At 32.1% G+C, this 14151-nt stretch overlaps 2 protein-coding genes across 2 annotated transcripts; both read right to left on the bottom strand.

Moving 5' to 3' along the window:
• Window positions 1-2927: 2927 nt before the first annotated feature.
• LOC112680047 (translocon-associated protein subunit beta) lies at window positions 2928-7459 on the bottom strand. The gene is made up of 4 exons (XM_025550033.1): window positions 7156-7459; window positions 3856-3997; window positions 3458-3772; window positions 2928-3143 (listed from the first exon to the last, which is right to left on the bottom strand). The coding sequence occupies exons 2-4, from the start codon at window positions 3994-3996 to the stop codon at window positions 3015-3017; spliced, it is 585 nt and encodes a 194-aa protein (XP_025405818.1). The 5' UTR covers window position 3997; window positions 7156-7459; the 3' UTR covers window positions 2928-3014.
• On the bottom strand, window positions 4952-7149 carry LOC112680046 (maternal embryonic leucine zipper kinase-like). Its single transcript, XM_025550032.1, has one exon. The coding sequence runs from the start codon at window positions 6924-6926 to the stop codon at window positions 5286-5288; it is 1641 nt and encodes a 546-aa protein (XP_025405817.1). The 5' UTR covers window positions 6927-7149; the 3' UTR covers window positions 4952-5285.
• Window positions 7460-14151: the final 6692 nt, after the last annotated feature.

Raw genomic sequence — 14151 nt, 5'->3', positions numbered from 1 at the left:
ATGGAACGTTAAGTATGAAAAGTTTGGAAATCACTTTTCTGACCGTTGCTGTATAATGTCATGATGAACATAATAAAAATAAATTAATATTTAAAAATACTACATATATTCATATACAATCTAGTCTAATTCGAACTGGCTGCATTTCATCTGAGACGTGACCCTTCAAGTATAATTTAATGTTAGATTATTTAAGCGGCAAGGAATTTTTCCACTCCCCCCCCCCTAATACGGATTAGAGTAAACCTGATTCTACAGTATAATACCCAAAATAATATTGTTCAATGGTTTTTTTTTTTTTATATTATTTTTAAACGTTTTCAATACCATTGGTACATGCACCATCGTACAAATAGTTGCACCTATAACACAATTTGTTTCCATGCTGGTAGAAGTAACGCGTGGAAATCTTGAGCATAACTACGGATTACGATGAAAATTATTATTGCTCCACAGTGCACGTCGAAAAAGACGGAATACCGTGCCTTTGGGGAAAAAATAAAACCAGTAAATTGGCTTTTAAATTAAATTAGTTTCTTATTATTTTTTTTTTACACGAGCCACCGCGATTTTAATCGACATCGTATTTAAGGTTTTATTCTTATCCCCGTGAGCGAAGCCAAGATTTCTAACAAGATTGTTCCGTGAAAAATTATGACTAAATTCGCATTTTAACTTTATAAATAAATTAAAAAAATACTACCGTATCTAGTTCTTATACTCGAGCATCTTTGACGTACACAAATTATGCTCAATAAGTTTTTTTCTCCTGTATTTTTTTCTCTTTTTCAACTTTAACATATTCAACACAATATTTAAATGTATTAATACCGTCAATGGTGAACGAGAAAAGTGAAACATAAAAATAAACTTTTTTTAAACGCGAAATAGCCTACAAGTCGCACCGAATAACGGTGACCGGTTTCAATATTTTTCTTAATTTGACATTGTTTAATTTGAATATAAATCTGCTCGTTTTGCGTTCCCGTCGTTTATTCATGCATAAGGAAAACATTATTTTACACAAGTAAATTATATTAAACACGACAATATGTCAGTTTAATAAAACGTCAAAATGAGTGCACACGGATGAGTTGATAAGATTGCCCCGTGGGGCCTCTGTCTTCCGCGTAATTGTATATTTTATGTTTTAATAGAACTACTACACAAGCGTCTCCAGTAGACAACCGACAAAGTCCGATCACTAATATTCGTATTTACGTTACGGCGGGTTTCATCGGATACCATTGGTGTACGCGTTGCTAAAGGTCCAAACCTCCACGTCATCCCGAGAATATTAATTAAAAATGGTAAAACGAATAACGTGCAATTTCGTTAACGTTATTCATGAAAAAATAGGGTCTTTGTAGCAGAAAGCCAAGAAAATAATTACAATGGTGAAATACCCATGTACTCGACACATTTTAACAATATGAAGTTATAACGATGCATGGAATACTACAATGTAACTTAAAAGTAATAAATATAAACATAAATAAACGCAGTGACTTGGTGCTATCATTCGTGGCCGTTTAAAATTGTGTGGTGTAATTAATTTTGGTTGGCGAGCGTGTGATCTGATGAAATTGGTGATTCGAAGAGTCCCTAAAAATAACCTTCCCATCGTCATCGAGTTGAACAACTTTTACATTCGAATCATATATGTCAATTAAATTAATCCAGAATTTTTTTTATTTTTATTAATAAAACTATCCGAGTAAAACTATTAGTATTAGTTTTCCTATGTAATAAATGAAAATTAAAAAAAAAAAAAAATGTAAATGAAATTTGTTTAGTCAAAAACTGTTTTAACAGTATTTCTAAAAATATTGACTACACAAAAAAATATGTTTTTACCTCTATCAGTAATAATTAATACTTCAAGTTTAATATGTGCACACAATTTTAGAATATGAGAAGCCACTCTACTCATTTAAACTCAAATTTGAAACACAAATCAATAATTAACTATTAGTTAGGTACTTTTTACTAAATTTTAATATACATCCATTTTATATTATTTTATACTATTTATAAAATAAGTCACTTAGAATTTTTATTATTTTTGTAATAATCTAAGATAAAAAATATAAGTTGTGTTCAAAACTAAAAAATTACCCTGCAAGTTTTATAAAATATAATAAAAATTTTACAATTATTTATAAACATGATAAAAGTATATTTATTCTTGATATTTGTACTATCCATACTCAGTATAACTAATACATGTAAGTAATAAACAAATTATATTGTTACATACATATTCTGCAATTGTTTTAGTGAAAACAATATTTTGTTTGAAACACATTGCTTAAATATTAGTAAATATTGTGATATATATGATGAATTTATTAATACTTATTGATAAAAATATCAAAATAATTTGATGAACGCAAGCTTAAAATTGGTCAAGATAAAAATAATCAATAGCATAATAAAAAGATGCATATTGCACTTGTAAAACAATTTCATGAAAAAATTATTAACATAAAATTGTACTCTAAATTAAATTATACTATGTTGAATATTTGTTCAATCAAATAATACAAAATAAATTTAATAAAAGATTTAATTATTCACCTATCCACCTACAACTATGACAAGAATTTATTTATCAAGTTTTTAATTGACTGAACATAATAAAATATCAACAACAAAAATTAACATACTTAAAAAACAAATAGAAAAAAACTAACTTTAAATCTTTTGTACATTTTAAAATAATTTTAATTTTAATGTAATAGATAATACCAATAAAATACACAAACACTGACAGTAAAGAGATCGTGTATTTTCAACATGAAAAATTAATTAATTGGTTTCATTTACGAAAACTGTAGAGCATATTCGGAAATAATTTTTTGGGAAATATTTATTTTTAGTAATTAGATATAGGAAATGATTCAGGCATTTTTATAAGTACTTAATAGATACATATAAAAAAATTATATTAAACAAAATTAAACATAAGAATCCTTAATATAAGTTACACGGAAGTTTTTCTTTAATTCATTTTAATCTTTAGATACTTTTTCACGTTTTTGTTTCAATATTAATTCGTATTTGGACTTGCTAACCCACCATAACATAAATGGAGCAACTACGGCTGGTAGAGACATAACAGCGAATGCAAACCAATCAAGCTGAAAAAATAAAAATAAAACCAATTAGCAACATTGATAAGAACAATATTTGTTTTACATAAATAAGATAAATTATTGTTTGTATTTTACGTTATTCATTTTAAGTTGTCTATTGTAAAAATACATTTACTTTCCCAACATAATCAATCATAAGAATGAAATATAAAATTGTTTTAATTATAAATTTAACTCCCTTAAGATTATAAATAATAGCTTATTAAAAATATAGTCTAAATATCAGAAGATTCTTAATATAAATTTAATTTAATTCAATCATTAGGAGATTTACAAAAAAATAGTATCCCAATATTTACCAAATGAGGTGAGAATTTCTTGTCATATTCAGCATAACTGATAATGTATCCTTCACCAGGCTCACTGCTGATTGCGAACTGTGGCTCTTCAGCATTTTCAGACGATTTGTACTGTACCACTGCGGCTGAGAAGTTAAATCGGCCATATGTCAAAGGTTTAATAACTACAGCATGGGTAACATTTGCTCCAGAAGGTATTCTGTTAAAACGTATGTTCAAATTTCCTTTTACTGTGGCAAATGCTTCAGCAGGAAATCCCGAGTCTTGTAATATAACATTTGTAGCTGGTACACTTCCCACATTGTAAATGGTATACTATCAAAATAAATTTAAATTAATAACCATATAAAAAAACATTTTTAGCTAATTAATTTATTATATATTTAATTTATGCATACTTTTACTAGGATATCAGAGTCTTGAACAAGTAATTTATTAAGAACTTGTTTGGATACCAATAGTCGAGCAGTATCTAAACTGGATACGGTTAAAGATGTGCAAACTAGTGCTACAATTATGAATGACTTTAATGAATACATTCTGCAAATATAAATATTACAAGTTTAGTCCCCATATTTTTAAAACATAATTATTTCTTAATTTCTACAATTTAAATAAAGTTAACACAACAATATAAACCAATAATACAATTAATAACCATTAAGGCTTTGATCATTGTTTGACAACCAAGCTCAACAACACAATCATTATGAATGTCATACAAATGAACTATTATACTGAGAAAAAAATTATGAAGTATAATGTATATATGTAATTTCCATATTAAATGTAGATGAATTGTGGCTATGACTTCTGTTGAGATTTTCGGCACAATTACTCAAATTATTATAAGATATATTAATATAATGTTATTATATATATATATATATATATATATATATATATATATATATTATTTACTATACACAATTTAGGATATACAATATCTTTCAAATGTTATATGATAACTAACAAGTATATTAACCATAATTTTTAAATAAAGTTCTTATTTAAACAATTTTATATTAATTTACCATCATATAAATGTTCTTTTATTAACTGAAAAAAAATAAACTAACTCATCCAATATCAAAAGTACCTATATTTTTCTTAAAAAAAATATTTAATAGAGAAATGAATTAACTGTTACATACAATGTAAAAGCCCTTGTAAAGAATAATCAAATGTTAATTAATATGATATAAAAAGTAAAACTGTTTGAAAAGGATAAGGCTATTTTAAATTAGTATAAAAAATAAAATATACCAGATTAATTTGTAATAACGAAATTCAAATATGTATTTCAATATTATAGAATACAAAAACTACAGAGTACATTTAACTTACAAAAATAACTTAAATTACTTATATCAGTGAAAGAATCAGTTTTTTGATTTTGCTTACATTAGAATGTTAAATAAATTATTTTAGGTATAACATTTTGTACAAAATTAATTTATATTTACAAAATTAATTTCATGTACAAAGCAAAAGAAAAATATTTAAGCATAAGAGTTAGGCAAGGAAAAGATCACAATTATTTAATCACAATTAAATATAACTATTTTCAAAAATATTTGTATGCTATTATAGTAGAAATCATTCTAGAACACACAAAAAAAAAGTATAATACTTGCAACATTGGCTTATATCAACAAATATGGTCAAACATTTCGTCAATTTGAAGCAACCAAATTAAACTAATTATAATGTTACTTTAATCTATCCCAATATATATTTACTAATACAATCCACCAGATATTATATAAAAATAAAAATTAGAACAGTCAAAAATCAAGTAAATTTAATCAAAAGAAAAAGAAAAGAATCACTCTAGAATAGTTTCACATTTTCCAGTAAAATTAAGTATTTCCTCACATATTTTTTTGTACATCCAAGAATCACCCTTAAGTCGCTTTCGTTTAATAGCGACAACAGGTACATTCTCTCTGTTTATTGAAGGCACAAGGCAAATTTCTAATTCAAAAGACAGCTTCAACTTTTCCTTATCGCCTGCATCGCTCTTTAATTTTCCCCTAAGCACAAAGCCTTTCCTTGAGCAAATTACATTTTTCGTAGCTAAAACATTTTCTAGTTGATTCATCACCTTTTCAGGATCCTTACAGATTGTAGTTGATATATTACATAAATCTTTTTTAATATTTAAAATTTCCGGTTGTTTTGATGTCGGTGTAGAAATACGACGTCTAGGAGTCAAAGCTTTTCGCACGCGGTCTAATCCTGAAAATATTTTGCCTGCCGGACTATTTTGATTTGATGAACACTGTTGTTGTGGAGTATCAAGATTAGTATTCTTTTTGATTTTAGCGGGTATAGTTGGAGTTACTTCTTCCATTTTTCTCCTGATAGCACGTCCAACAACTCTTCTATTCTCTTGGCCTGGAGTATGTAATGCAACTGGCCTTCTAATAATGAGCTCTGGTTGTGGTTTGGGTATTTCTTTTTTCTTAAGCATCAAGGGAAATCCAGACTTTTTTAAATTTAATAACAACAAATAAGTGGCAGTTTCGCTGTCATACTTCCACTTTGAAAGACGAGACCACAGAATTTCTGCCTCGACATTGAAATGTCGACTCATAACTTCAAGGCATTCTACGTCCTTACGTTGATCAATAGCATGAGATAGAGTAGACGGAGGACAACCAAACCCTAGTTTAATCCAAGGGTCATTGATTAACTCATTGATTCGTATGCGCTTCAATGGGTCTACGCAAAGCATACGTCTCAATAAACGTTTACTGCCCGATGACAACCAGCCCGGTTCGATATATTTACCACGTAAAATTTTCTTAAACAGTTCATCGATGTTATCACTTTCAAAGGGCAAACAACCACATAACAGCGCGTACAGTATAACACCCATGCTCCAGATGTCCACTTCGGAGCCGTGATACTTGACGCCCTGAATGAGTTCGGGTGCAGCGTAAGTGGGCGAACCGCAAGAAGTTAATAGCAGACTGTCCATACCACCCTGAGGCTTGGCGCAAAGACCGAAATCAATTATTTTCAGATTCTGTTCTTTGTCCAGGAGCACATTTTCGGGTTTGAGGTCACGGTGGGCATACCCATTGTCATGCAAATACGACACAGCCGATATGATCTGTCTGAAGAACATCCTGGACTCCATTTCGCTGAGACGGCTTTTCTCAACGATGTGGTCAAACAGCTCGCCGCCCGAACAGTACTCCATGACCACGTAACAGTGCGTCTCGGTCTCGATCACTTGGTACAGCTTGCAGATGTTGGGATGCGACAGACTCTTGAGCGCGCTGATTTCGAGCTTGACGCGCGGTAGGTCCTTGCCCAGCTTGGTCTTATCCATGATCTTGACGGCCACCTTCTCGCCGGTTAGCGTGTGCGTGGCCAGTTTGACTTTACCAAAGCCGCCGGTGCCGATGGTGCGGTCCAGCTCGTAACCACAGCAACGCAACGTCGGGTAACGCGACATGTCGCGCACTCGGCCGAACCGTTGAGTTGCGCAAGCGCCGTAGGTAACGAACGCGTGTTTTTCCCCGTTCGGACGGAATACCGACCAGACGACGACAACGGGAAAAGCGGTTAGGCGGGCAAAATAAAAGAAAAAAATGACGATAGCAGATAGCGGCGAGGTTGAGAGAAGGAGAGAGTGACCTGTCAGAACGACATAAAACAACGACAATAATTCAACAACGACTTACCTATGGATATTGTATGTTTTTGCGTTCGACGTTAACGGTTATTACGCGCGACGCGTGCGTACGGACGGACGTGAAACGTGTGAAACTATGCGAATTCGACGGCTAGCGATGACTCTAAACGCGGCCCGTTGGCAGTTCCAACGCTGTTCGGACGGATCGTGCGTACCACGTATCCAACTGCACACGTATCTATCGGGGACGACGACGGTATATTTTTTTTTTTTTTTTGCTCTCGTTGCCTAACCGCTTTGCTGTTAACTCTTCAAACCATTCACGTCACCGGGACACGTAGGACACGTAAACAAATATGTCCGTTACGACGTGTGATAACAACGGACATGTTCCTCACCGCCGCTCGCCGCTTCGGTGACGGTATCAGGTTAGGTAACCAGGACTGCGAGACGCGGTCGACGGCGTTCCGTGTCACCGGTGACGATTTGTTGCCGAAAATTCCGACCGCGACGCGTTTTTCCATTATGATGTGTCAATGGTTTTTCCGCGTCGCTGGAACGTCCCCGGTCGCCTTCGCGTTCCTCACCGCGCGGGACCGTCGGTCGACGGACAGATAGCGCGCGCGCGAGCACCGCACGGTCATCTAACGACGACGTCACGCGATAGACCGGCGACGGGTCACCGCCAACGGAAGCGAACCCCGCGTGACGGTACTGCCGATCGCTCATATTGCTTGCGCGCACCTTCGGTCGCCGTAGCTCGCGCCCCGTAACGTTCGTCGAGAAACGGAAAAGAACGAAAACTGATTTTGACCGTTCAAGAAATTAACTATACGTTTAAATCAATCAACATCAATTATCATCGATTTATATCTACATGTTCACAATGTCTCGAACGCCCCCAGCCAAATCAAATTCGTTTTCAAATCTCAAAGGGAAAATAAATGCAGATAACGTCTCTTTAAAGGATATTTTGCTTTCAATCAAATCCATTCATTCTGAAATCCAGTAAATTAAATCAATTGCAATCAAATTACAAATCCAAGAAAATACTTCATTATCTATCTAGGGTAGATTATAATCTATAGAGATTCGTATATTTCAATACTGAAAAAAGGAAATTTTGACTTAAAAAAATAAATTGATTATTTGCGTAATAAAAGTTGCAATCATACTCTCACTTCGTCATTAGATAAACCTAACCTTGAATATTGTACATGAAATAATAGAACCAGAATCCAAGTGTCGTAATACTATTATATTCAATGTAAACGAACAAGATGACAATACATTAAATATCTTCTAATTTAAAATTGAATTTTACCTTAAAATCTTTGTCTCGCTTGGGCAAACTATCTAATAAATAGAGTTCTATTATTTTTTAACAGCCGATAATGTCTTGCAAATTCTTGATGCTAAACATAGCCTATATAATGAGTCTGATTTTAAACGTCTTTGTATTTCTACCAATTTCACTCGTTATCAAAGAAAAACATAATTGAAAAACGAACGTAACCGTAAAAATTGGTACATTTGCTATACTCGTACTTATGGCTTGAAGCAAAGCGAATTAATTAAATATTAATATTTTTAAATGTTTAAAAATGTCTTATAATCGAACAAACAACAAAATAAACTTTAATTTTAATATTGATAAATTTCCATTACTTGAAATTAAGCATGTACTAGATCTTAGTATATCCTTCCAATCCAATCTCATGTTTTCCAATTATATACATCAAATAAGCTTAAAACATATAAAAACTGTAGGGTTTTTAATTAAATATACAACAACATTCAATCACAATAACATTCATTATACTATCTAAAAATTCTTTATTGTGCGTTGGTTCACCCTTTATTAGAATATGGATCGATAATTTTGAGCCCGTTTTCTACTTGTCGTATTGAAAAATTAGAAAGAGAGCAGAGAAAATGTTTACGCTTTATTGATTACAAAAACAAAAACTCTAATAATAATAACTTCAATACCTTAAATCAGGGGTCGGCAACCCGCGGCCCGCGGGCCAAATGTGGCCCGCGAAGTAATTTTTTATGGCCTGCTCGAAGGTGGTTAATTTCTATGTTTCATTTTTGTTCAATACATTTGCCATACAATTTTCAATACTATTCAATTCTTTTTTCTTTATAAATAAAATTGTTATTATTATCTAATCGGAGTCGAAGATAATGATGGCTGCACTACTCAGTCATAGGATAAATTAAATATACTTATATATATTTAAAAATTAAAATTTTAAATGTATTTAATACATATGTATCTAATATATTCAATCTATGGTCATAGTTACTTTGCGTTTGTAGAAATTAGTAATTACACCGTGATTACGCCCTTTACATTTAACTGCGTTTGTAATAGTTTCATTTTATAAGTAAATCCAAACATTTTGGCGACTAATAAAAGAAAAATTTGTGATAAACATCGTTTTTTTAATAATTCTTGGGTTGATTTATACTTTTTCGTCGAAGACAAAGATAAACCATTATGTTTAATTTGTCAAAAAATTAAATTTTTTCTTAAAAGCAATTTTTCCAGTAACATTCGTATTTTTTGCACTCATATTTCTATGTAAAATAATCGAATATAATAGCAATACAATTATTAGTATATATCATATGTAAAAAAAAATTTTTAATGTGGCCTTTGATAAACAATTGAAAAAAAAAATATGGCCCGCTTGGTTCAAAAGGTTACCGTTTCCTTTTTTTCTAAATTAATAAATGGTTCAATAACCTGTTCCCCTTTATTAGAACGTAACCATTTTCACGTAATAAATGGCGTTTATATTAATAAATAAATAACTAGTATAATTAGTAACCGTATTTTGGAAAAAAAAAAAGATTTTTATTTTAAAAAAATTATAAAATCTATTTAATTTACCTTTTTATCAAGAAAAGTTATCCATATAAATTATTGTCCAATAAAATCCAAATGATATTATTCTAAAAAAAAATATTTATGCCACAAGATTACACATGACTACCTATAGTAAATGAGAGCACATATTTTGCAAAGGTACATCTTGGATTTTAAAAATGTTACCCCTCGGAGTTGAAGTTGTGTCACCACTTACGCCAATGTCAGATTCAAGTGAAAAACCTTTGTATTCGTATTTTATCTTAATTATTATATTTTTTTTACATACAATTATGTGTAATACTGTTTAACATTTTTATATGGTTTATTTTCGATTGGACAATTTTGTTTCCGCTACCGGCAACGGAATATTTGTCCGTCCACGCGATACTGAAATATTGACTGACTTAATAATTACAATAGCCATGTGCGCTTATAGACGTTTTGATTTCAAAATAATAATCATAATATGTATGTATATAGAAATCGAATTTCCTTTAACATATCATTTTCGGTTTTCTTTTCTGTGTTTATCGTTGTACCATTACATATAATAGCTGGCATTGAACTCTTTCTACTTCTCTACTCTCCCTCACCCGATTTTGTTTAAATGTTTATCGATTTATGACATTTATATTCTATACAATGAATTCTTACACACGCAGCGGCACAAACGCATCATTTCATTCGATCTTGTTTGCATCCACTTGACTGAATGCGTTTATACAACTGTACTCTGCTGCGGCCGATAAAAACCTACGCGCGTTCAGTGTAAACATTATAAATATAAAACGCAAATCTAAGCATTTATTTAAATAACTTTAAAGCTATCATTATACATTAATTTTATTTAACAGCCAATTCAACAGAAACACATGTAAATTAAAAAAAAAAAAAAATTAATCAAAACATCTCTTAAATTATTAAAAATATAAATTAATTAAAAGTTAAAGAGAAAACTGTTGTTAAGTGAGTGGTTTTTGATTTAAACAATAACTTTTAGTTCATTATAGTATCGTTAGTAAAACCGATTTTACATGACCTATGATTTTAAAATATTTTGCATTTGAATTTAAATACATGGCACGTGGGTAAAAAAAAACCCTTGTAATTATCCAATAATAACGCACAACTGAAATATTTAAATGGTATTTACTAACTATTGTTTTAAAACATCGATTTTGAGTTACGAAAAACAAACGATGTGGTATTATCATAATGTAAATACATTTTTTTTATTTTGCAAATATTTATGCGTATACTAAGATAACAACTACATTATTCCACAAACGAATCGCATTATGTCATAAAATTAAATCGTGTGTATACTGAGGTACTGAATTTACAACTGTACATATTATGTACGCTGCACACTCGCACCTACGTGATACTACCACAAACTCTATATTTTTGTCAAAAATCATAACTGTGGACTTCGATAAAACACGTATACAATGTACTCTTTATTTGGGTTTTGTTTCTATTTCTTTTTAACGCTTTTTTATAGTATTTTATCTTATTGTTCATAATATATACTATGTATACTATAATGTTATGTTCTTCCATATTTATCAAAAAAGTATAGATAATCTATACGATTTTCGACTTAAATTACTTCTTAAGTTGTTTTTTAGTTGTAAGTAAAAATAAATTTATAAATAATTACAAGCCTTTGGAGAAATGTATCCGTGTGTTGTTGATCCTATTTACAGTTTATTGATCAGTAACCATATATAATTATTTAAAGTACAGATCGCTTAAGTTCGTGACTGATAACACTATAGTATTATATTATATATATTTATATACTCGTATTAAATATTCACACCTAGATTTTCCATAATTATTTCCCCAGACTTGAACCGTTTATAACTCGCTGTGAAAAACCGTTAGTCCGACATACATGATTACATTTATGTGCATGATGTACGTAAAATATATTGTTATGTTTTAGGCACATTTTTAGAAAAATATTCTCATTCGAAAATTTAAATTATAGGTCGATGCGCGTACCTAGTAATATTGAAAGTTGATACTGTTTCTCGAGAAACCAGGCAGGAGAGTATATACAATTATTATAATTATACGAAAAACCGAGTAGAATGTAGGTGCATAAGCGGTAAGGTTTGAATAAAATACCAAATTGAAACGGAACAATAATGTCACGTACACTTTCCGCGATATTACGATACGATGTTATTGTTCGCCCGGTGGTTCACTCGGAAAGAGAAAACCCATCCGGTACACAACCATGGCGATACGTCGACGCACGACGCAACGTCGTCGATTTACGCGTTGTAGACGGGGACACGGTTGCACGCACTTTCTTTGCCCCGTGAGTCGCGGTCGGTCGCGCGAACCAGTGACCGACAATCGCGCGTCGTCGTCCTCGGAGATCGCGCGTCCTTATTATTTTCGGTCCGTCCTCGCGTTCCGAACGTTATGCGCGAGAATTTCACCGATGCGACGAAAACCGGCGTTTGCATTCCTGCGCGTAACCTAATACGCCAAACCCTTTATGTTCGTTCATCCGGATATCGGATATCGACGATAACGGATATTCGTCGAATAACGAAAAAATTTCGAATCCTATCAAACAGTTCAACGCATCACGACGCTCCGTTACGAGTTCAACTTTTTAACGCGTAGGTACCGCATACATTTACGGTTCGTAAAAAATAACAAACAAGTCGGTAAAAATACGTTCCCTTATGGCGGTTACGTTGACCGTAGTGCATCGTATCGCACGCACCGCAGTTGAACCTGTACGGGAGGTGGGAGAGGATTTGTAATACGAAAAGGATTATTGTTTATCACTCTCTTACGGAATACCGTTGACCAGTGACGTGCAAAACATTTTTCAGACCTGAGGCAAACTGGACAGTTTGACCACCCATCCTACCGCCATCAAGTTTATCCCCCCCCTCCCGGTCCCATTCCTGAAATGAACACTGGCCCCAAGTATACCTAAATGTATCATATCATCAAGGCAGCTGTATTCGCGCATAAGAAGAGGTTTCCAAAGGTTTAATAACAAAAAAAAAATACGTCAGAATTGTGTGATAACGTCCATGAATCTGTCTGCACCAAAGTCCATGATATAATTTCTCAATACACACGAAAGCGATCGGAGATCGCAATCGCCAAACGATTTTTATGTTCCCCGATGGCGGTGACGGCGACCTCTGTGTAATATAATATAAAATCGATACTATCTTCGTATGCGTGGCATAAAAATCCTAATTGAATTTAATTGGGTTTTTAATGAGAATAGTACGAAGGATATCGGCATACTCGATCCCCACGTACATTTATTATGTTTAAAAAATCAGTTATAGTACGTCGGTGGCAGCTGTATTATTATTATTATTATTATTATTGTTTCCCAGACCGTATATGTACAATATATTATATTAGATATGTATATACGTATATCATGCACGGTGTAAGGTACACAGATGAATTCGGTAGATAGTTATTCAAATAATTTAGGCGGACATTCAAGATGCTAATGAAACGCTCCTAATGTCTTTCGAAATGTTTACGTTCGTCTGGTCGGCTCGCATTGGGTTTACGACGACAAAAACATAAACAATTCAGTTACCTGCCTGCATTTTTGGAGCTCGGCTAATGGCTTTTTCGTACAATCAAACCCTAATCAATCGGCATAACGCATTTACCTAATGTATCGTATAATATGCTCGTTCGTATGTTATTTATTTCTAGTTAAAAAGAAGAAAAGAAATATTGTATGTGTATAAACCGACGAATAAAAATCCCTAGTTCGAACAACGATGAGTTGCAGCAACGCGTATTCGTCAGTAAAAATGCATTACCATATAAGTATAATGATTATTATATTTAAGAACAAAGTGGAAAACGTTATAATGTTGAATTTACCAAGTGTGCAATCGTTTTGATCATCAAGAATAGTTCGATTGAACAACGAAAAATGATTTATTTTAATTTTATTTATTTCATCTCGTTAATGTTTGTATGTGAGCCCTCAAAATGTTAATGTATTATATACTGTACGTACAATAATTTACACAATAGCCACATACATTACATTTTATAAAAAGTAATTTTATGAAGAACCGAAAGGTAAGAATAAGGACATATAATATGTTAAAAGTGGTTCACTACATAAATGTTATGGCATTGTTT

This window comes from Sipha flava, unplaced genomic scaffold, assembly GCF_003268045.1.
Source record: "Sipha flava isolate LNK unplaced genomic scaffold, YSA_version1 172_pilon_pilon, whole genome shotgun sequence".
Classification (NCBI taxonomy): domain Eukaryota; kingdom Metazoa; phylum Arthropoda; class Insecta; order Hemiptera; family Aphididae; genus Sipha; species Sipha flava.
The sequence above is the reverse complement of the archived record's forward strand: the minus strand, read 5'-3'. Positions and strand labels throughout refer to the sequence as shown.